The sequence below is a fragment of the Cyprinodon tularosa genome, unplaced genomic scaffold, assembly GCF_016077235.1.
Source record: "Cyprinodon tularosa strain WSP-4 unplaced genomic scaffold, ASM1607723v1 ctg849, whole genome shotgun sequence".
NCBI lineage: Eukaryota > Metazoa > Chordata > Actinopteri > Cyprinodontiformes > Cyprinodontidae > Cyprinodon > Cyprinodon tularosa.
In genome coordinates this window covers 181,994-204,490 of record NW_024039617.1, presented here as the reverse complement: position 1 = coordinate 204,490, position 22,497 = coordinate 181,994, and the positions used below count along the sequence as shown (strand labels likewise).

Genomic DNA, 22,497 nt, shown 5'->3' with positions numbered 1-22,497 from the left:
AGTGGCCGACTGGCAGCGGGACGCAATCAGCAGAGCGGCGCCGCCTCCCTGGAACATCACTCAGAAAGATAACCACACCTTTTCCTCATTTCATCGCTTTAAAATCACAAACTCAACTGATTTTAAAGGTTTTTCACACACAAAAAAAAATCCAGGAGGATTTTATATGGAGGGAATTTTGTTCCAATATTGTTGCAAAGAACCGTTTTTGTAAATAAAACAATCACAGAATGAAACTTTGAAAAATCAAAAAAAGGTTTAAAGAGCGACTTTTTGTATTTTATTTGAAAATGTTATTTTATAGACTTTATATTTTCACCTTTTTAATGCTGACTTTAGAAAAAAAAACATTTTAGAATTGCTTCTTACAGATTATTTTCCTCCATAGACAAAAACTGGTCTGTTAAAAGCAAATATAAAAGAAAACAAACTGTTCTAAGTATTAAATCTGTAAAAAAAAAAAAAAAAAAGTGAAACAAATATATACCTTGAAAAATAAAACATGAAAAGAAAATTAGATCAAGAAACACAAAAATTATTCTCAAAACCTTTTTTGTTATTAAGACGTTTTTAAAGTTTCATTTCTGAACTAAATAAAAAAAATAAATCCCATTTACAAAACGCTTTCTTTTTGCAACAATGGAGCAACATTCACTCCATATATTTAGACCAAAGGGTTTTAGTCAAACATGATTGGTCAGAACGGCCTAGTCAAAGCCCAGAACTGAACTCCAATGAGAATCTGTGGAAAACATAAAACTTTCTGTCAATAAACGACTTTTCTACCCAAACCAGCAGCTGAAACGTTCTGAGAGGTTGAATATTTCTGCAGAGAAACTGGATGTTGGACTCAAAGAAAGAGAAGAACAAGGAAACAGGAGGAGGTGACATTTATTCTGGAGCATTCCAGGTGAAAGACGAAGCGAGGAGGCGGCGCTCCTCCCCTCATCCTTAGTGCGTTTCCAGGTGTGCTTCGTCTTCTCCAGGAACTTTGCTGCCACATATGGCGCTAACTTCACCACATAAAACACGTCGGGAGAAAAATAGTGAAAAGCCGACCGAGTGATTCAGGTTCTCCGTCTGCGGTCGATGGAAATCTGCGCTGCAGGCGGAGTTCCACAGCGAGGCTCGTTGCTTCTGGTTCTTTACTCTCACAACAGGTGCAGAAATGAAACGCTCCCCATCAGCATCAAACTCCAGACGGGTGAGGGAGGGGGGGGGGCAGAGATCACAGGAAGCGGATTCCTGCTCCGAACTGGACGCCGTCACATATCCTAGGAGACAAAATGGAGGAGAGGTGAAGTCATGGCGCCGCCTGAGGCGTTTGATGGCGCGGGCTCTGGTACCTGTCTCCGCTCTGGACCCCCATGGGGACGCAGTAATTCAGCTCCAGCCTGGCGATGTTTCCCAGCCGCAGCACGATGCCGGCGCCGTACGACCAGCGGATGCTCTCTGCCAGCCTCTGCAGGTGAGCCTTAGGTCCCTCACCTGCACAGAACCAGACCAGCGCGTCACCTTCAGGGACGCCGTCCATTTCAGGGACGCCGTCCATTTCAGGGACGCTTTCCTATTCAGGGACACTGTCCATTTCAGGGACGCCTTTCAGGGACATTGTCCATTTACCATCAAACTGCAGAAATAAAAAAAAATACCAAAGACAGACTAATGTCTAAATAATAAAGCTGCACATAAAAACATTCATGTTATATTTTAACGCGTTTATTTAATAGAAACATTTTTGTCTTTTTTCTCCTAAATAAGCTGCAAAACAGACCAGTTAAAAAAAAGAAAAGAAAAGAGGTGAAAGTGTTTAACTTTATTCACAGGGGATTTTATTTGCATTTATTTAGGCTATAATGGAGGATTTTGATGACCCGCCCCCTCCTCTTAGAAACAGCACATGTGCGACCCTGCGCCCAATCAGAGGGAGCGCCCTGTAACACGCGCGTTGGAGCACATTTCTCCTCCAGGAGGCGCAGGAGCTCAGATGGATCTCAGCTCAACCGTATTTATAAATGAAACGTTTCTGTTGATAGAACTATTGGTTCATTAAAGCAGGACCTGCTGGCATCCGTCTGTCTGCAGGGGACATCTGGACGCGTTTGCAGGTGAATCTACAGCCACCGTTTAACTGCTAATGATCTAAATTAATAAATAAAGTTATCTTCTCTGGAAAGTAACAATCTGGAGGTAGATAACTTTGACCTGCAGATTCCTCCAATTAGCCTAAACTGCATCAGAGGGAAGCCGTACCTGCGCTTTCAGTGGACGCCATCAAACGTCCTCCCAAAAACTCTCTGCTCCGCTTTCTTTCTTCTCATCCGCTTCATAGAAACTCTTCTGACCTTCGGCCATTTTCAAAAAATGGCGGTTAGAAAGGCGAGCTTCAAGGACTGAAACCGTAGCCAACCACAGAACAAGCATACGGCTAACGGACGAGCTCATTGGACGGCCTGACAAACACATCCCCTGAATGATTGACAGTTAGGAGGACCACTGATTGAGATGATCCACCCGGAAATAGAACCTCCTCCTTTAAGAGAAGCAAACCGCGTTCGTTAATTTTAGCAGAATAATAAAGTTTGGTGGAAATTTGAAACTCTGATAATTATTATAATCTACATCCCAGCAAACAAACATCTAATAACATCAGTCATTATTTGAGGAAAATTAGAAAAAATAAAACATGAAAACATAAAATCTGAGAAAACAGCAAATTTAAAAGTTTTGTTAAAAGTTTAACAAAATGTTTTTCTTCCTAAAATCTTTAAATTTTAAAAGCCGCTGTTAACTTGTATCAATAATGGATCAGAATTCACTCCGTAGAACAAAAAGCTTTTCTGTTTCCTGTCTTTCATTGAATGAAACTATGTGAAAGTTTAGGGATTAAACATGAAGACAGGAAGACATGAAGACATGAAGACAGGAAGACAGGAAGACAGGAAGACATGAAGACATGAAGACATGAAGACAGGAAGACAGGAAGACAGGAAGACAGGAAGACAGGAAGACAGGAAGACAGGAAGACAGGAAGACATGAAGACATGAAGACATGAAGACAGGAAGACATGAAGACATGAAGACAGGAAGACAGGAAGACATGAAGACATGAAGACATGAAGACATGAAGACATGAAGACAGGAAGACAGGAAGACAGGAAGACAGGAAGACAGGAAGACAGGAAGACAGGAAGACATGAAGACATGAAGACATGAAGACAGGAAGACATGAAGACATGAAGACATGAAGACAGGAAGACAGGAAGACATGAAGACAGGAAGACAGGAAGACAGGAAGACAGGAAGACATGAAGACATGAAGACATGAAGACATGAAGACAGGAAGACATGAAGACAGGAAGACATGAAGACATGAAGACATGAAGACATGAAGACAGGAAGACAGGAAGACAGGAAGACATGAAGACATGAAGACAGGAAGACATGAAGACATGAAGACAGGAAGACATGAAGACATGAAGACAGGAAGACATGAAGACATGAAGACAGGAAGACATGAAGACAGGAAGACAGGAAGACATGAAGACATGAAGACATGAAGACAGGAAGACAGGAAGACATGAAGACATGAAGACATGAAGACATGAAGACAGGAAGACATGAAGACATGAAGACATGAAGACAGGAAGACAGGAAGACATGAAGACAGGAAGACAGGAAGACAGGAAGACAGGAAGACAGGAAGACATGAAGACATGAAGACAGGAAGACATGAAGACAGGAAGACATGAAGACAGGAAGACAGGAAGACAGGAAGACATGAAGACATGAAGACATGAAGACAGGAAGACATGAAGACATGAAGACATGAAGACATGAAGACAGGAAGACATGAAGACATGAAGACAGGAAGACATGAAGACATGAAGACATGAAGACATGAAGACAGGAAGACATGAAGACATGAAGACAGGAAGACATGAAGACATGAAGACATGAAGACATGAAGACATGAAGACAGGAAGACAGGAAGACAGGAAGACATGAAGACAGGAAGACAGGAAGACATGAAGACATGAAGACATGAAGACATGAAGACAGGAAGACATGAAGACAGGAAGACATGAAGACATGAAGACATGAAGACAGGAAGACATGAAGACATGAAGACATGAAGACATGAAGACAGGAAGACATGAAGACATGAAGACATGAAGACATGAAGACATGAAGACATGAAGACATGAAGACATGAAGACAGGAAGACAGGAAGACAGGAAGACAGGAAGACAGGAAGACAGGAAGACATGAAGACAGGAAGACAGGAAGACATGAAGACATGAAGACATGAAGACATGAAGACAGGAAGACAGGAAGACATGAAGACATGAAGACATGAAGACATGAAGACATGAAGACATGAAGACATGAAGACATGAAGACAGGAAGACATGAAGACATGAAGACATGAAGACATGAAGACATGAAGACATGAAGACAGGAAGACAGGAAGACAGGAAGACATGAAGACATGAAGACAGGCTGTCGGTTCACAGTAGAAGCAAACAAGCAGCAGATAAGAAGCAGAAACAAACGACATCAGAAGGATTTCCTTATCTGTGCAAACAGACCCCCCCACCCCGCCGTCCCCCCCCCCATCCCCCCATCCCCCCCCACCCGTTCCCCCACCCACCGTAGTTGAGGTTGCACAGGTTCCCGGCATTGAGGAAGAAGTGTGTCCTGAAAAGGTCTCCGAAGCCGCCCCTCCCGGGCCTGAAGGGTAGGGGGGTGTAGAGGTGCAGACCACCTGCCCAGTAGGCCTCCCCCCCCAGATAGTCACCTGGAACCCAAACAGGCGGCTTTAGGACGCTGCGGTCAGGACGCCGCCGTCACGCTGCGCTCTGGTTTTACCTTCACTCTGAGGACCGATGCTGTACATCCCAAACCCCCGCACGCTGGTGGGGCCCCCCAGGTAGAACCTGGACACAGACCAACGCTTTGCTCACGCTGCAACACCTCAACAGTCTGACAATGAAATATCCTGGCAGGGTTACCTGTCAGCGATGCAGGAAGGCTGGCCGGCGAGGGGATAGAGCATCCCCCCCCACAGAGAAGCAGAGAACACCTGGAATGACAAAGAGGTTAACAGCGCCCTCTGGTGGCTAGGTGAATCCCATTCCTGCTCGTTTCTTTCCCACCGAGTCCCAGAAAAGTTTTCTGTTGAGCTGGATCTCAAAATCCTCCTTCAGGAATCGAGCGTCTCCCCCCGAGTATCCCGCCACTTCCTGCCAGACGGGAGAAAAAGAAAAGATTAAAATGAATCTCAGTCTTCAGCGCAGCGTTGGTGGCTTTGATCTTTCAGTATTTTAGGAGAATAAAGCATCGTTTTGTTTTGATTCGGTTACCATGGCGACCGGATTTCTCTGATTCAATTTTCAGAGAACAACGTCTCAGGATGGAATGAAGGATATTTAAAGAATAAAAACGTCTTTATTGTCCCACAATAATAATAATAATAATAATAATAATAATAATAATCTAAGCACTCGGCCGTCCCTCCCCTGAACAGCCGCTAGTTTTCCGCATGGCTTCCATTTCTGGCCTTTAGAGGCGCCTTCAGGAGCGACTCAGCAGAACTTTGCGTTTTGCTGAGTCAGAGGCTCGATGAGCGAACAGACTTGGTCTGATGAATGTTACACTGAGACCCGGCTGCGGCACAGCGGCGTCCTGCAGCTTTAACGGCGGCTCGTGTCCCTGCTGCGCGTAGCACCTTATCCACCATCTTTGATGGATAAAATAAAAACGGATATTTTACAGACTGACCTGGTTGATGCGAAGTAAGGCTCCTCTGCTGGGAAAGATGGCGGAGTTCCTGGAATCGATGGCCATGGAGTGCTGCAGACAAAACACAGCGTCTCTGTTATTCTAGAGATCGGCGCCGCGTCTCACGGTAAAACCAGGAAAGGACGTTACTGAGAGGGCAGATTTCAGCGAGTGTCCGCTCTCCTCCCGCACTGCGAAGGAGGCGCTGCGTGCCAGGCAGCCCAGCTCCCTCCACACCCCCTCCCACTTCAGCGTGTGGCTCGTCACGCCCACAGGAAACTGCAAAGACCAGGAAAAGAGGCGGGTCAGCGGGCGCCGCCGTTAGGGTGGGACCTGCAGGGATGGAGAAGCGGCGCCGTACGTTCAGCTCTGCAGACACGCCTCTGTCCGTCTCCTTCAGGGAGCTCCAGGGAAACTGACCCGTAACTTTATACAGGTTCAGAGTCAGGCTGAAGGACACAGAGATGTTAGAAATCCTCAGAAGGATGACATCATAGCTGTTCAGGAATGATGTCACGTACTTGCGTTCGAAGTAGCCGGGCTGCGGCTTGAAGAAGGACAGGCCGTAGGACGTCTCCTTGGTCCCGTAGGAGAACTGGAAGGTCAGCTTCTCGGCGCGGCCGAACACGTTAGGCAGCTTTAGCCCCAGAACCTGAAGGACACGGCAGAAGATGGGCGGCCATCAGCGGCGGCCTCCTGGGTGTGCCGGCGGCGGCGGCGCGTTTCTCACCATGCTTCCTTCGTTGTTGCCGACCATGGTGTTGTAGCTTCCCGTCAGCCTCTTGATCTCCGTCACCTCGAAGGTCACATCGAGGCCGTTGGGCAGAGCGTCTTTCCCTGAGGGAGAAGCAGTCACAGCTGGTTGGTTGAGTCCGGCGAGCAGCAGGCGGCTCTAAGCGAGCGGCGCGGCGCGGTTACCTTCTGATGTGTCGATGAGGACCTCCACCTCTTTGAAGATGCCCAGGCGGAGCAGCCTCAGCCTGGCCACGTGAGATCTCTTCATCACCTGAAACAAAATGGCCGTTCACTCTCTGACGGGCACACGGATTAAACGGGACGCGCGGCGCAGGGAGGAACGTACGTCGATGAGATTCTTGGCGTGGAAAACATCGGAGATCTCGTATCCCAGCAGGTCTTCCTTGGTTCTGCCTAAACCTTGGATGTTGACGTGTTGGACGACAACCTGCCATGAAAGGTGATTATTGGCCGTTTAGACAGTTTAGACGCTCTGATTGGTTCAACTTTTAACATGTTAGCATCGAGCAGAACAGGAGGGGGCCACCGGGGGCGCTATGGAGGACATTTTGTTACATTTTTACTAGAAAAGAACATATTTTATGAGAAATTGGATAAAAAAAATAGATATTGATATGAATCTATATTTATTTTTCAAACTTTGCTAATAAAATAGCTTTTTTTCAGATTTTGTAAAAAGAAAGATTTTTTATAACCTTTTTTTTTTTTTTAAATCAACTTTTAGAAATTAAATTTCCAGATCCGCTTCTCTTCACTTCCAGCCTAATCCCGACGTTCCCTCTAGACCAGTTAAAAAGTTGCTACCGTCCAGCAGAACAATGGAAAGGCATTGTTGATGCCCCGCCCCCAGAAATGAAGACAACCTAATCTTGAAAATGCAATTGGAAAAAGATTAATTTGAAAACGTATATATATTATAATTAAAACTTTTTCCAAAGTTTTATTTCTGGATTGCATTTTTTTTCTTTTTTTTAAATAAACCATGTTTTTTGCTTGTAACAATAATGGAACAAAGTTTACTCCATAGAAATTTAAGAAAAAAAAAAAAATCCCACAATTGTTTTTTCCTTTTGTTGTAATTTTTTTTTCTGTGTTATTAAATAAAACCTGAAGCTCTGCATCATTTTAACATCAACAACTTTTTTGGGGGGCATGTGTCTAAAGATGGAGGATGGCGTTAATGTGGCATGGCGTTAATGTGGCGTGGCGTTCACGTGGCGTTCATGAAGCCCAGCGGCTCGGCAGTACGCAGCTGCTCACATCTTTGTTTTCCAGGACTTCCTGTTTGGACTCGGTCTCCGGCTCCGGAGGCTCCATCAGGTCATCGGGGTTGAGGCCAAGATGGCGGCCGTGCATCGGGAGCGGATCCAGACTCTGCAACCAGATCAAAGCAGTTAGCAAACATCAAAGAGTTGATCTTTTTAAACTGATGAATCTTGCTTCGGTTTTATTCTGCAGGGACTCGTTCTAGACTTTAGCTTCTGTGGCGTTCATCTTTAGCGTCTGAATAAATTAACAATAAATTTAAATTAGATCTAAAATAGATTTATTGGACTATGATGAAAACTAGTGATGTCATGAGATGAGCGAGGCTTCCAGTAATGGAGGGGGCGTTTCCCTAAAGCGCGTGTCGAGGCGTGACTCATTTAGGGGAGGGGCTAAAATTGATGACGTCCGAAGCCTTTCTACCGTGGAACCATGTGACCGTTTCAGGAAGCGTGGAAACTAAACAGCCTCAGGACTCAGTGGAGATGTGGGAGCTGCTGCAGCTGGATAGATTCTGAGCATAGATTGGCTGGATGAACAACACATCTAGTTTGGGTGGATTAAACCATCAGCAAACCGCTGGTTACTGATCTAACTTTAGCGTTAACTAGTTTTGCTTTCTTATGGGCAGTTACCGTTCCTGGTGGCGTCCGCTACTTCCACTCCTGTGGTTGTTGGTTCCACGCATCGGCGTCGCCAGACCCCATTTACTGGGGCACGTGCCCCAGTATAAATCTCATGAATATTTGCAACAGTGATAAATTTTTTTAATGCATCAATTTAGATATTCCAACGGGAGGAGACGTACATTTCTACTCAAATGCGTAGCAAGTGTGTTGTTTACTCCAAGTTGAGGATGAATTAGCGCCCCCACGTCAGCGCATGTCACTGAATGAACTGCAGGTAAATTAACGCGCTGCTCTCAGCTGAGTTGGATGGGACACTGTGCGGCCGCAACGCATTTTTAGTTCTGGTAACGTTTCTTACCCGTCAATTTCATTATTTTCCCAGTGAAACCACATGATTTATAGGCTACTAACTGAAAATTACTGCATTGGTTTGTAGATGGATATCAGGAAATTCCTCACACGAAGCAGAGACAGGGAAGCAGTAAAACAAGATGAGAGAGGGAGGTAAGAGCCCGAGATGAATTAGTGATTTAAGCTAAGCAGTTACATTAGGGACGTTATAAGCAATATGATAGATATTTACATAATTATAGATTTACGTTTTTTTAATGTTTGCTGTAGAGAATGAGAATGAAGGTGCTGGAGTAGGAAAGGGAGGAGGAGGAGAGACTGACAGGCAAGAGACAGGAGAGACAGGTGAAGGACAGGAGAGACAGGACCATGAAGGTGATGAGGGAGCAACAACCAGCGTCCACAAACAAGAAGGGGACATTAGTGACTTAGGGGGAAAGCATGATGGTCCTAAACAAGTGAAGTTGTCCCACTAACCCCAGGACAAAGTTGGAGTAAAAAAAACGTTCATTTAATTCAAAATGGTTTGAGCTTTTTATGGTTGAAAAAGAAAGCCTTGTCATGAAGGATATGCAGTGCGTTTTCAACTTGCTTGATAACATCGTGTTCCCCACACTAACGCAGGTCATCCAGATCTCCCTCACAATCCCAGTCTACAGCTGGAGGTGTGAAAGGTCATTCAGTGTGTTGAGAAGGATCCACACTTGGATGAGGTGCACAATGGGACCAGACAGCCTCCATCATCCTGCTATTTTATCAGTTGAAAAGGAAGAACTTTCTAAGCTGAGTCACAAGTGATTGACCGCTTTGCAAAAATAAAAAAATAGGAGGTACACTTTAATGATCAAAAAATAAAATAAAAACTTAGTTCAGGATGAGTTAAACTTTCCCCCGAACTAAAACTCTGAAACCTAGGAATTAATGATTACTTCAGAATGTGTATAAGGAAACTTTTTATTTGTCAAAGTTGTTGATGTCTTATTTTTTATAGCTGCAATGTTGAAAATGTTCATGTCTGTTAAAACAAATATGCTCTTACACTCATTAATATCTCAACTGGTAATTTTGGTAGGAATTTATCAGGGTGGGGCAGTGTGCTTGTCTGTATTTGTGTATGGCAGGAGGGGCATATGCGGTAGGGGGCCAGTGCCCCAGTAAAGCTTTGTGCCTAGCAACGCCCCTGGTTCCACGCCCACCTCAGACTTTTGAAAGTTGCAATAATATTAATTATTAATTAGATAATTAGTTACTCTGAGACACGGCTGCGGCACAGCGGCGTCCTGCAGCTTTAACGGCGGCTCGTGTCCCTGCTGTGCGTAGCCCACTTTGCATCCAGACATTCTAAACACATCTCTGCGCTGTGATTGGCCCGCCAGTTCTAGGGCCTGAGGCATTGATGGCGGCTGCGCCACTGCAGGCAAACATGATCCTGGCCGCTGGTGGGCGGGGCTAGTTTACTAGGCTAGATTAGCCACTGGTAAAAATATAAAACTCTACCAACTTAGATTGGTTGAACACATAATGTCCAACAAGATTAAACTCAAAAAATGTAGAAGAACGGTTTGAATAAAACGACTAAAACCTTTAATTTTCTCATCATTGCCCAATTTGCACAAACTCACCGTCTGATTGAGCTTATTTCTCTAAAATGGCAGAAAAACAATGAACCTTCAGTAATTGTTCTCTTTTAAGACATTTTACACTAAAAGAAACTTACAGAAGGTTTTATTATCCACACCAATCATTAACAATTTCAAAGGAACTTAAACGGGAAAGAAAAGCAAGAAAAAAATCCCAGATTTTATTCCTAACTGTAGTTCTGCTCTCCACCAGTAGGTGGTGACATGTTCACATGAAGCTTGATGAACCGTGAGGATCGACGAAGCAATCAGCCCAAAACGGTTCAACGAGGCTTCATCTCAGCATCGCTACAGAAAACAGATTTTAATCCAAACGTTTCAAAGTTTCTCCACAGACCGATGTTAGCGGCGCTCAGGGGAAAGTTGAGTGGAAGGAAAAAAGTTAGGAAGGACAACAGAGATCAGCTGTAACTGGGTTCTCTGAACTAGAAACTAGTCAAGCAGAGAACAAAGGAAACACTAAGTCTGTTTGAGAGGGAAAGATTAAAAAAAAAAGAAAACTGATGCTAATGTCTGATGTTTGAGAAACCTTCGTTTCTCTTTATCTGTAATAAAAAATATTAAATTAGTTTGTTTTATTAAAAAATACTAAAACACTGAGAAAAAATGTATGACTGAACATTTCCAAAGAGAAGTTAAAGCCACAGATTTTAAAGCAAAAATGTTTAATGAGCCTTAATGGGACAGCAGAGGGGGGCGGGGCTTAGAGGAGCTGAAGGTTATTCAGTCAGCTGGAACATTTATAAACCATAAAGTTGTTAAAGTTGAACAAATTAAATGGATTCTATCTGCTGATGCTGCTAAATAAAACCCATCAATTCTCATTTCTAATTCATCCTGCTTTTATTTCCTAATTTAAGGGAAAACGGTGCATTTTAAATAACTTACAGTCCGTAAACGCATCAGTACGTTGGTCCATTGAACGCAGCTTTAAAACAGAAAAAACAAGAAGCGACATAAATCTAGTTTATTTTTCTATCACATAAATCTAGTTGATTTTTCTATCACATAAATCTAGTTTATTTCTCTGTTAATCTCGGAGCGGTGAGCAGGGAGGTCAAGTCAGTGAACGTCTCACTGGGCAGAGTGGGGGGGCTCCGGCCGCCTACCTTCGCATGAACGGCCCCCATGTTGAGCAGCAGCTCCACTAAACCTCCAGCGAGCAGAAAAGCTTCGGTTCACCGACAGACAGCGGAAGGCGGCGGCTCCAGTCCCTGCTAGCAGGCCCCCTTCATGGGAGACGCCATGACAGTGCTGCGTTCAATTACACCTCAGAATATACAGTGTCAGCACCAACTGCGGCTCCCTTGATCCAATAAAATTAGAGGGAAAAAAAACAAAACGTTTATCTTTCTGTTGGATTATTTAAAAATGTTTTACCTTTCATCTGTTTATTTGTGTATAATTTAAATATAGCAAATATAGTGTTTCTTTAATATATCAGAAAAAAACATTTAGCAGGTTGTTGTAGTTTTTAAACAGACAGTAAATGAGGATTATATTTTATTCTGCTTTCACTTTGGTATTTTCTCAATAAAAGTAAAATATTTAACTCGAGATGCTATAATCCTGGTTCTATGTGCATTCTATAAAAATCTAAAGTTGAAAACACCACATAAAAAAAAAAATCTGTGTTTTCACAAATAAAATGTTTGTTTTTTTTAAATGATGGACTGTGAGATAAAGAGTCTGTATTGAAGGGGGGGTCAAATTAAACCAGTCATTATATTATAGATTTCAAACAGGGACAATGAAAGATCTCAATAAAAATAAACAGTATTTTTTGCCAAACTTCAGCATCCAGACCTTCTTTAGCCGTCCAGTGTGTGGTCCTGTTTTCTTTCTTGCTTTATGTGAAGCAGTCGCCCCATCTCAGTGATGCCCTGGTTAGCTTAGCCATGTCGCACAGATGTAATATAAAATATAAAAAGGTCTGGTTTATCTTAAGTCTGTAACTTTAGCCGTACATCAGAATTCTGAATTCACGAAAAAGACAATTAAAATACTAAAAATATAAAAAAAGTAAAATAAAATAAAGGTATTTGTAAAATTGGAAAAGGGAAGTTTATTTATATATAAAAGAAAACATTTCAGTATCAGGACATTTGAAAGAGCTGTAAAAAAATAAGAAAGTAAATTGCAGTGACATAAAGGTAATTAAATTATTATTAACCACAAATAACTAAACAGAATAAAAATTTGTTATCAAAATGATAAATCTTCTTCCCTTTCAACAGTTTTTTTATATTTAACGTCCATAAATACTGTAACTCGCTCTTCTAATGACGGAGCGAGAAACTAAACATTAAAAAAATTCTACAATTAAGGACAGATTAGATAACAATAATTAACAGATAAATTGTCCTAATGCTTAACATCTAACGGTTAACAATGAAAAGTTAACTTTCCGACATTTGAACGCATCACCTAAAGCTTCCGATGACCGAGGAGGCTTTGAACGCATCGACAGACGCTCTCCAGCAGAGGGCAGTGTTTTCCTTCTCATTATTGACTTCACTTATTTAAGGAGTTTTAAGAATTTCATCTTATTTAAATATGAAGTTTAGATTAAGATCTGATGTATAAATAACAAATGGTATGAAAAGGAAGTTAGAAAATGACATCAGAAAAATAAAACAGATTCTATTACAGACATTTTGAAATTGTGTCCTAGCCAATCACAGGCTACCTAAAAAGCCTTTGTTAAAAAAAAATCCAAACTAACTAACCAAACATGGATGTTAAGGATGCTGCAGCAAAAACAACTTTATTGGAAAGTTTAGTGGAAGGAAAATTTTAGAAATGATGTAGAACCAACAGGAGCAATTAGACGTTAGGGCAGCGGCGGCTGGTGGAGTTTTCTCCAGGGGGCGCTATAAATTAAACATAGATGTTTTATCAAAAACCAATCAAAGGTAAACTAAGGCCATGTTCGAATTCATGGGATGCGTCCTCAGAAGGCCAGATTCAAACGACGATGATGTCATAGCGCGGCACCGAGGTCTGGTCGGATTCCAAGAGTCCTCGTTATGCGACCTTAAAATGCGTCCTTTTTTTGCAAAATTTAAAGGACGGGTCTGATGTATCCTCGGTATCCTTGGATATCCCAGGATTCATTGCAAGACCAAGCAAGCTGTGATCAGAGGAAAGGTTACTTGGCGCCGAACAGTGGTGAAAATTGGAAGTTCAGTTTAATATAATCCAGTCAGTGAATAGTTCCGTCTGAAATGAATAAAAATAGTTGTTTTAATGGTTATAGAGTCAGATATGTGGCGGTAATGTTTGATTTATCTAAAGGTTTTTATCTGTTACTGTGTAAATGGGTTTGGCTGGAATTTAAGGACAGATTCTAATAGATCTGCAGGGTGGGGACTATAAATCTGATAGGATTTTTATCTTTTTATTGCTGTGAAATAATATAATAACTGATGTGAAATATATATAGATAGATATACATCTATCTATCTATCTATCTATATATATATATATATATATATATATATATATATATATATATATATATATATATATATATATATATATATATCTATATATATATTTATATATAGATATATATCTATAAATATATGTTTGGATGCACTGCATGTACTGCATATATATCCCATGCACCTTCTTCTCTTTCACCTTTGACTATTTCAGCTGATTTAATCAGTCAATCAATCAGTCAATCAATCAATCAATCAATCAATCAATCAATCAATCAATCAATCAATCAATCAATCAATCAATCAATCAATCAATCAGTCAATCAATCAATCAATCAATCAATCAATCAATCAATCGATCGATCAATCAATCAATCAATCAATCAATCAATCAGTCAATCAATCAATCAATCAATCAATCAGTGCGTGTCTATTGGTCTGCATGGTTTCAGCAAAAACATTTTCTCGTACAAGTTTGGCTTAAAATGAAGAGAATTTAATCTATGAAAGGAAACATGAAAAGAAGAATAATGGATTCAATCGGAGAAATAAAATGAAATACTAAAATATATTAAAAATAACGCATAAAATGAGATTTAAAAAATATAATCTGAAACAAATATAGCTATATATGTTTAAAAAGTTAATCTGAGAGAGCAGATTCACTTTTACTTTTGAACCTTTTTTTTATTAAGAATGTTTTTTTTATTATTTTCTTTTTTTCTTAAATTCTGACTTTTTTCAAAATTCACGCCATATCTATATTTATTATTTCTGTCTAAGTTTAAAGCAATCATTTCCTTTGCTTTATGAGAAAGCAAAGTGTCTGCTGTTAGCTGGATTAGCTTAGCATCATGAACACCAAGCAGCTCAGGAAACTGTTGCATTGATCCCTGACATGTTGAACACTTAAATAATGGAGCATAGAGTTTCATCATAGAGTTAAACATGTTTTAAGGTTTTATGATAATAATAACGCTGCTGCAGCCGCCTGCATGGATCCTTCAAACCTGCATATGGATGCGAATATGGACGTCATTAAAATAGAAAAAAAAAACAGAAGATGCACCATTTACATGACTGCAAGAAAAACAACTTCAAGAAATCAAATCAATTAACTCAAATAATAACTTAAAGATATAAAAATGATTTAAACAGAATCACTGTGTCCTTCTCACTGTGTCCAGCAGAGGGCGCACAGTGCAGCTTTGCAGAGTTTAGAAAGAAAATCCTGTTCTTTAGAAGCAGCTGGCTGGGTTGCTGGTTCAAATCTGGCTTTGCAGATCTATGTTTGTAAATTTCTCATGCTCTTTATTTGCTGTAAATATATAAAATAACCTTTCAGGGAGTGTTTCTCCTGTAGAGGTGCACAGAGTGGCCCAATAGCATCTAGGAACCAACCAGAAATTTCTGAATAAAGCAGTGAGTTTCTTTGAAGTGGCCGCTGACATGCAGCTCATCCCACACGCCTCTCCACCAGAAGCTGTAGTCCAGAAATGCACCAGTGGAAAAGGGAAAAAAAAGGTAGCCACAGAAGAGAAAACAGATCCTGCTTGGATGCAGAGGTGGAGTCAGAGCTCAGAAATCTGCTTTCTGGATCTGGATCAATCGCAATCAGGAGTGAGAAACTAGAATTTCCAATAACACATAAATTTAAGCCTTTTTCTTATTTCTTTTGGCAGTTTGAACGCGGCCAGTCTAGATGTTGAGGGAGCCAATCTGCTGAGTGCAGGTCTAGTATTGCTTTTAAGTCTAAGGAATATTTGTCCATGTGGAAAAAAATGATACCGACCCCATTAATCTTCTGATATTTATATAAAAGCGTATTAATTGTGAGGAAATTGTAAATAATGTCCTGCTGTTGTTTGAAGAAAAGCACTTGGTCAGAATGTTCTGCTCTGTATTTTCCTTTGGCTCCTCTGCCTGTGCTATTAGCGCCCAGCTACTAGATATCATCCAGATATCTGCCGGCCTCCGTTTCGTTCAACACCACAAACCTCTTCAACTTTAGGGCCTAAAACTTCTGCTCCTTCTGGCTGGAATTAACATCTTCTGAACGGCTTTGAGCAATAAACAGGTTTTCACCGACGTTGCAGGTTCCTGCTACTTTAAGCCGCTGGCATATGGCTCACCATCCATCCATCCATCCATCCATCCATCCATCTATCTATCTATCTATCTATCTATCTATCTATCTATCTATCTATCTATCTATCTATCTATCTATCTATCTATCTATCTATCTATCTATCTATCTATCTATCTATCTATCTATCTATTTGACACTTCTATGTGTAATTATGCAAATAATGTAAATATTTAATAATAATAATAATAATACATTTTATTTGTATTGCACTTTACATTTAAAAAAAATCTCAAAGTGCTACAAAATTCATAGTTAAAATAAAACAATAAAAACAGAATTCATAGTTAAAATAAAACAATAAAAACAGCAAACATAGTTAAAACGAGACATTACGATAAAATAAAATACGTAGTAAAAACAAAACAGTAAAATAACCATAAAAGCACACAGATAAAATACTAATTAATGTTCAAAGGCCATTTTAAATAAAAATGAGGCCTTTCTTGAACGCCTCCACACTCTCCACATATATGTGTTTAATCTAATATTTTTGTTCTATATTTTAATATCTAGACATTGTTCTTTCTATAAATATTATTAGATTGAACTTGATGATTATTTGTTTCTACTTTTATTAAACTTGATGTCTGTGTGTGAATTAGTTTCTCTGATCCTCCATGTTTGGCAGATTTTAATGAATGTTTGTTTATTTGATTTAATGACCCCCCCCCCCCCCCCCCAACATGACTCTTATGCACCCCCCCCCCACCAAGCCAATCAAAGAGTTCCATTCTCCCTCTCTCTCCCTCTCTCTCTCTCTCTCTCTCTCTCTCTCCCTCTCCCTCTCTCTCTCTCTCTCTCCCTCTCTCTCTCTCTCTCTCTCTCTCTCTCCCTCTCCCTCTCTCTCTCTCTCTCTCTCTCTCCCTCTCTCTCTCTCTCTCTCCCTCTCCCTCTCTCTCTCTCTCTCTCTCTCTCTCTCTCTCTCTCTCTCTCTCTCTCTCTCTCTCTCTCCCTCTCTCTCTCTCTCTCTCTCTCTCTCTCTCTCCCTCTCTCTCTCTCTCTCTCTCTCTCTCTCCCTCTCTCTCTCTCTCTCTCTCTCTCTCTCTCTCTCTCTCTCTCTCTCTCTCTCTCCCTCTCCCTCTCTCTCTCTCTCTTCTCTTTCCTTTCTTTCTCTCTCTCTCTCTCTCTTCTCTTTCCTTTCTTTCTCTCTCTCTCTCTCTCTCTCTCTTTCCTTTCTTTCTCTCTCTCTCTCTCCTCTTCTCTCTCTCTCTCTCTTCTCTCTCTCTCTCTCTCTCTCTCTCTCTCTCTCTCTCTCTTCTCTTTCTCTCTCTCTCTCTCTCTCTCTCTCTCTCTCTCTCTCTCTCTCTCTCTCTCTCTCTCCCTCTCCCTCTCTCTCTCTCTCTCTCTCTCTCTCTCTCTCTCTCTCTCTCTCTGTCCTGCCACCCTCCCTCCCCTCTCCTCCCCTCTCCTCCCCTCCGACCCCATCCCCCCTCCCCTCCCTCCCCCTGCTGCCAGTCCTTAAAAAAAAGGACGGTCCCCCCCCCCCCCCCCCCCCCCCCCCCCCCCCCCTCCTCCAGTGTGAACTTTACGCACAGACGCGCGCGCGCCCCAGCGGCCAGTCCAGGTCTGAAGCCCCTCAGAGAAGCTGGATCCTGTCAGCATGGGGAGCGCTTGTTTTTCCCGGGCGGTCTGTTTGCTGCTGCTGCTCCTGAACGCTCGCAGGGTGATGGGGAATGTCGGACCGGCAGGTAAGAAGCTCCTTTTCTCCTCTCCGTCTCACTCCGCCTCGGATCGCCAAACATTTCCGTCCTCTCACCGGGAAGGAGGCAGAGACATATTCCAGGAGAATAATCTGATAATCCCAGAAATCTGATCAAACTTTGAGGATTTTTAAAGTGTGGAGCTCCAGGATGGATGTAGAAAAGCGCACATAGATCCGCGCACCGTTTATTTTTCGCCACAAATAAAACCTGAAATATATTTCTGGATGAAGTTTGTGTCTTTAAAGGAGGAGCCCTAAATGAAAACATTTGAATGAAATCTTGATTCTCCCACTTTACAAACCTGTGTTTGCTGCGCACTGCCGGCCAGCTTCATCCCGGGTGAAGCTCTCCTTTGATCCTTTGCTTTCATTTAGGGGGAGAGGGATGTTTGCTTTAAATGCTGGAGAAAGCTGTCCTCCAGCAAGAAGGTTCCAGGTTCAAATCCCGGCCCAGGGTCTTTCTGCATAGAGTTTCCATGTTCTCCCTCAGCATGCGTGGGTTCTCACCGGGTACTCCAGCTTCCTCCCACAGTCCAAAAAAATGATTGTTAGGTTAATTGGCTTCTCTAAATTCTCCTTAGATGTGAATGGTTGTTTGTCTCTGTGTTGCCCTGCGATGGACTGCAGACCTGTCCATAGACAGCTGGAGACCAGCACCCTTCACCACCCTGATGGACGATGGATGGATGATGGATGGATGATGTATGATGGATGGATGATGGATGGATGATGTATGATGGATGGATGATGGATGGATGATGTATGATGGATGGATGGATGGATGGATGATGGATGGATGATGTATGATGGATGGATGGATGGATGATGGATGGATGATGGATGGATGATGGATGGATGGATGGATGATAGATGGATGGATGGATGATAGATGGATGGATGGATGGATGGATGGATGGATGGATGGATGGATGGATGATAGATGGATGGATGGATGGATGATGGATGGATGATGGATGGATGGATGGATGGATGATGGATGATGGATGGATGGATGGATGGATGATGGATGGATGATGTATGATGGATGGATGATGTATGTATGATGGATGGATGGATGATGGATGGATGATGTATGATGGATGGATGATGTATGATGGATGGATGGATGGATGGATGGATGGATGATGGATGGATGGATGATGGATGGATGATGGAGGGATGATGGATGGATGATGGATGGATGATGTATGATGGATGGATGGATGGATGGAGGGATGATGGATGTATGATGTATGATGGATGGATGGATGGATGGATGGATGGAGGGATGATGGATGTATGATGGATGTATGGATGATGGATGGATGGATGGATGGATGGAGGGATGATGGATGTATGATGGATGGATGGATGATGGATGGATGATGTATGATGGATGGATGGATGATGGAGGGATGATGGATGGATGATGGATGTATGATGGATGGATGATGTATGATGGATGGAGGGAGGGAGGAAATGAGGGATGGTTTATGGAGGGATGATGGTTTTGTATGATGGATGGATGATGTTGGTTTGGATAAAGGGAGGGTTATGGGAGGGAGATGGAGGGATAAAGGGAGGGGATGATGGGGGTTTATGGATGGAATGGATGATGGAGGGATGGATGGGATGGATGATGGATGGTTTGTATAAGGGAGGGATGGGGAGGGATAAATGGATGGATGAGGGAAATGGATAGGGGAGGATGAGGGGAGGGATGATGGGGGGAATGGAGGGAAAATTGATGGAGGGAGGGATGGATGGATGGATGGATGGATGGTTTGGAGGTTTGGAGGGATGGGGGGATGATGGTTATGATGGATGGAGGGATGAGGGATGGATGATGTATGATGGATGGATGATGGAGGAAGGATTTTTTAAAGGGATGGATATGTATGATGGTTTGGATATGGAGGGTTAAGGGATGGATTTTGGTTTAAGATGGATTTTTTTTGATGGGGGTGGATGTGTAGGGATTTTTGGGGGGGAAAAAGGAGGATTATGGGGGGGAAAGGGATGGTTGAGGGGATGGATGAGGGTGGTTTGAGGGAATGAGGGATGGGGGTTGGTGGATGGAAGGATGGGAGGGAAAGGATGGATGATGGGGGGGTAGAGGGGGGGTTTTGGGGTTGGGGGATATTTTTATTAGGAATTTAGGGGAAATTGTTTTTGAGGGGGGGATTTTGTAGTTGGGGTTTATATGTTGGGGGGGAGTAATTAGGGATTTTAGAATTTTTGGTTGGTTATATTGGGCTGTTTATATTAAGGATTTTTGGATGATGGGGGGAATGTAGGGATTTTTATATTATAATAATTATGGGATTTTTATAGTTTTTAATATTTTTTATATTATAATTTTATGATTTTTAATTAATTTTTATATTTTTAAATAATAGGGTATATTGTTAGGGTTTATTTTATTTTTATTTTTAAAAAAGGGATATTTTTATCTTTAAAACGGGTTAAAAATTTTTATAAATTTGGTTTCTTATTTTTATTAAGGATTATATTTTTGGATAAAAAAATTTTCAAAAAATTTTATTTTTAATTAACTTTTGATGGATTTATTTTTAAGGGTTATAATATTATATTTAAAATTTTTAATATTTTATAAGATTTTCTTATTTTTATAATTATTTTATAAATTTTATTTATTTTTCTTATAGTAAATAAGGATTAAATTTATTTTAACAATTATATTATAATTTTATTATTTTTATAATAATTATATTTAAATTTTTATTTTTTAATTAAATTTTTAAATATTTTTAGGGTTTCTTATTTTTATAAAATTTTGGTTTTAAATTTATTTTATTTTATTTTTATTTTTATATTTTTATAAAATTTTTAAGTAATTTAATTTTTTAAATTAAAAACAAAATTTTTAATAAGAAAAAAATTTTTACTTTCTTAACATTTTTTAAAAATTAATAAAATTAATTAAGGATTTCTTCTTAATTAATTTTTTAAATTAAACGCAATTAAAATTACTTTACCAGCAAAATACTTTATCTTTTTCATTAATAAAAAAGTCTTAAGTTTTAATTTTCTCACTTTATATTTTTTAAGGGGGTTTTAAGGAAATGGCAAATTCGGGAATTATTCTTTTTAATTGCATTTTTCTTTTTTAAATTTTTATAATTAAAAAATATATATTATAATTTTAAAAATTATATAAGGATATTAAGGGTTTGGTTTATGGGGCAATAATATTTTTCAAATTCAATAAAAGGTTCCAGGTAAAAATATCCTTGGGGTTTTTAAAAATTTATTATAAGGGATTTTAAAATTTTAATTATTATATTTAAATAAATTTTTTTAATTTTTCAAACTTAAATTGATTATATTCTTAATTTTTTACTTTAATTTTTGGATTTTATTATTTTTCTTTAATTTTAAGAATTAATAAAATTTTTTTCAAATCTTTTTCAAAAAATTTTGGGAATTATTTTCGGGCTAATAAAAAATTTTAAATTTGAAAAAATTTTTTTTTAAAATTAATAAATGTATATAATTTTTTAATCATTTTTTAACTCTTAAATTTTTATCAAGGTTTATTCTTGGGGAAAAGGAAATTTTTTAAAAATTTTTTCCATTATAATAAGTTTTTAATTATTCTTTATTTTTAAATATTAAAATCAATTATAAATAATTATGTTTAAGGGATTAAAAATCAAAAAAAAAACTTTTGGTTATGGATTTTATAATTCATAAAATAATGGGTTTTATTATGGGAAAAAAATTTTGGGTTTAATTTAATTTTTCTTTTTATTTAATATTTTTTAATTTTGGATTTTTTATTTTCTAAATGATTAAATAAAATATTAAATTTTTTTATATGGATTTTTGATCTCTTGGTTAAAAATTTTTAATCCCCATAATTTCACATTATTAATTCTTTAAAATTTCGGGATGCAGGGCATTACTTTCATTCACCAATCTGCATTCCCATTTCATTCATACCCAATTCATTCATCATTCATTCATCATTCTTTTCATTCAGTCAATTCTTTTCCCATTCATTCACTTTCATTCATTCATTCATTCATTTCAACGGGTCATTCATTCGGGCGTTCTTTCCCATTAATTCATTCATCATTCTTTCATTCATCTTTCCCTTTTCTTTACAATTCATTCATTCATTTCTTTCATTCACATTCATTCATTCATTCATCTTTCTTTAATCATTAAATTCTTTTCATTCACATTTCATTCATCATTTTTTCATTCATTCTTTCCCATTCTTTCACATTCATTCATTCTTTCATTCATTCATTCATAAATTCATCATTCATTCATTCATCATTCCATTCATCTTTCCCTTCATTAAATTCTTTCATCTTTCCCATTCATTCATTCATTCATCTTTTCATTCATTCATTCCATTCTCATTCTTTCATTCTTTCCCATTCATCATTCTTTTCATTCACCAACCCCCCCCCCAAACCCCCCCAAATAAAAAACAAACCACCCCCCTTTTCCCTACCACCCCAAAACCACATAAAACCATAAAAAAAACCCCAAATTCCTTTTTAAAATTTTAAAAAACCCCACCAAAAACCCCCCACCCCCCCAAACCAAAACCCACCCACAAAAAACCCCAAAACCCCTTTTTTCCCCTTCCCTGAAGCCTAGATCACACCCCTAGAAAAGTCCAGAAGGATTCTCGAAAACCCAAACCACCCCTTACAGGGGGTTTTTCCCCCCCAAATTTTTAAAAAAAAAAAAATTTTAAAATTGGGCCCCAAATCCCCCGGTGCAGTTTCAATAC

General features: G+C 39.8%; 2 protein-coding genes across 3 annotated transcripts in view; one reads left to right on the top strand and one right to left on the bottom strand.

The window, feature by feature from the left end:
- Nucleotides 1-872: 872 nt before the first annotated feature.
- samm50l (sorting and assembly machinery component 50 homolog, like) lies at nt 873-11,702 on the bottom strand. Its single transcript, XM_038272932.1, has 15 exons — nt 11,536-11,702; nt 7,801-7,914; nt 6,866-6,967; nt 6,703-6,790; nt 6,515-6,621; nt 6,306-6,436; nt 6,146-6,233; nt 5,935-6,063; nt 5,785-5,856; nt 5,160-5,246; nt 5,016-5,086; nt 4,873-4,940; nt 4,655-4,801; nt 1,347-1,488; nt 873-1,274 (listed from the first exon to the last, which is right to left on the bottom strand). The coding sequence occupies exons 1-15, from the start codon at nt 11,554-11,556 to the stop codon at nt 1,229-1,231; spliced, it is 1,413 nt and encodes a 470-aa protein (XP_038128860.1). The 5' UTR covers nt 11,557-11,702; the 3' UTR covers nt 873-1,228.
- A 5,845-nt stretch (nt 11,703-17,547) lies between these two features.
- Nucleotides 17,548-22,497, top strand: part of scube1 (signal peptide, CUB domain, EGF-like 1) — a 131,380-nt gene continuing 126,430 nt past the window's right edge. Inside the window, exon 1 of one of the 2 annotated variants that reach the window (XM_038272927.1) lies at nt 17,548-17,709. In XM_038272927.1, coding sequence (XP_038128855.1) covers nt 17,622-17,709 — 88 coding nt within the window. In that variant the 5' untranslated portion in view covers nt 17,548-17,621. The remainder of the gene's footprint in view (nt 17,710-22,497) is intronic. The other variant, XM_038272928.1, reaches the window with a different exon arrangement.

Coding starts and splice junctions, on each gene's coding strand:
- samm50l (XM_038272932.1), bottom strand. CDS start 11,556: ATGGGGGCCGTTCATGCGAAG. Junction 6,968..7,800: donor AAGTCCTGGAAAACAAAGAT/GTGAGCAGCTGC, acceptor CTTTCATGGCAG/GTTGTCGTCCAACACGTCAA. Junction 5,087..5,159: donor GAAAACTTTTCTGGGACTCG/GTGGGAAAGAAA, acceptor TTGTCATTCCAG/GTGTTCTCTGCTTCTCTGTG.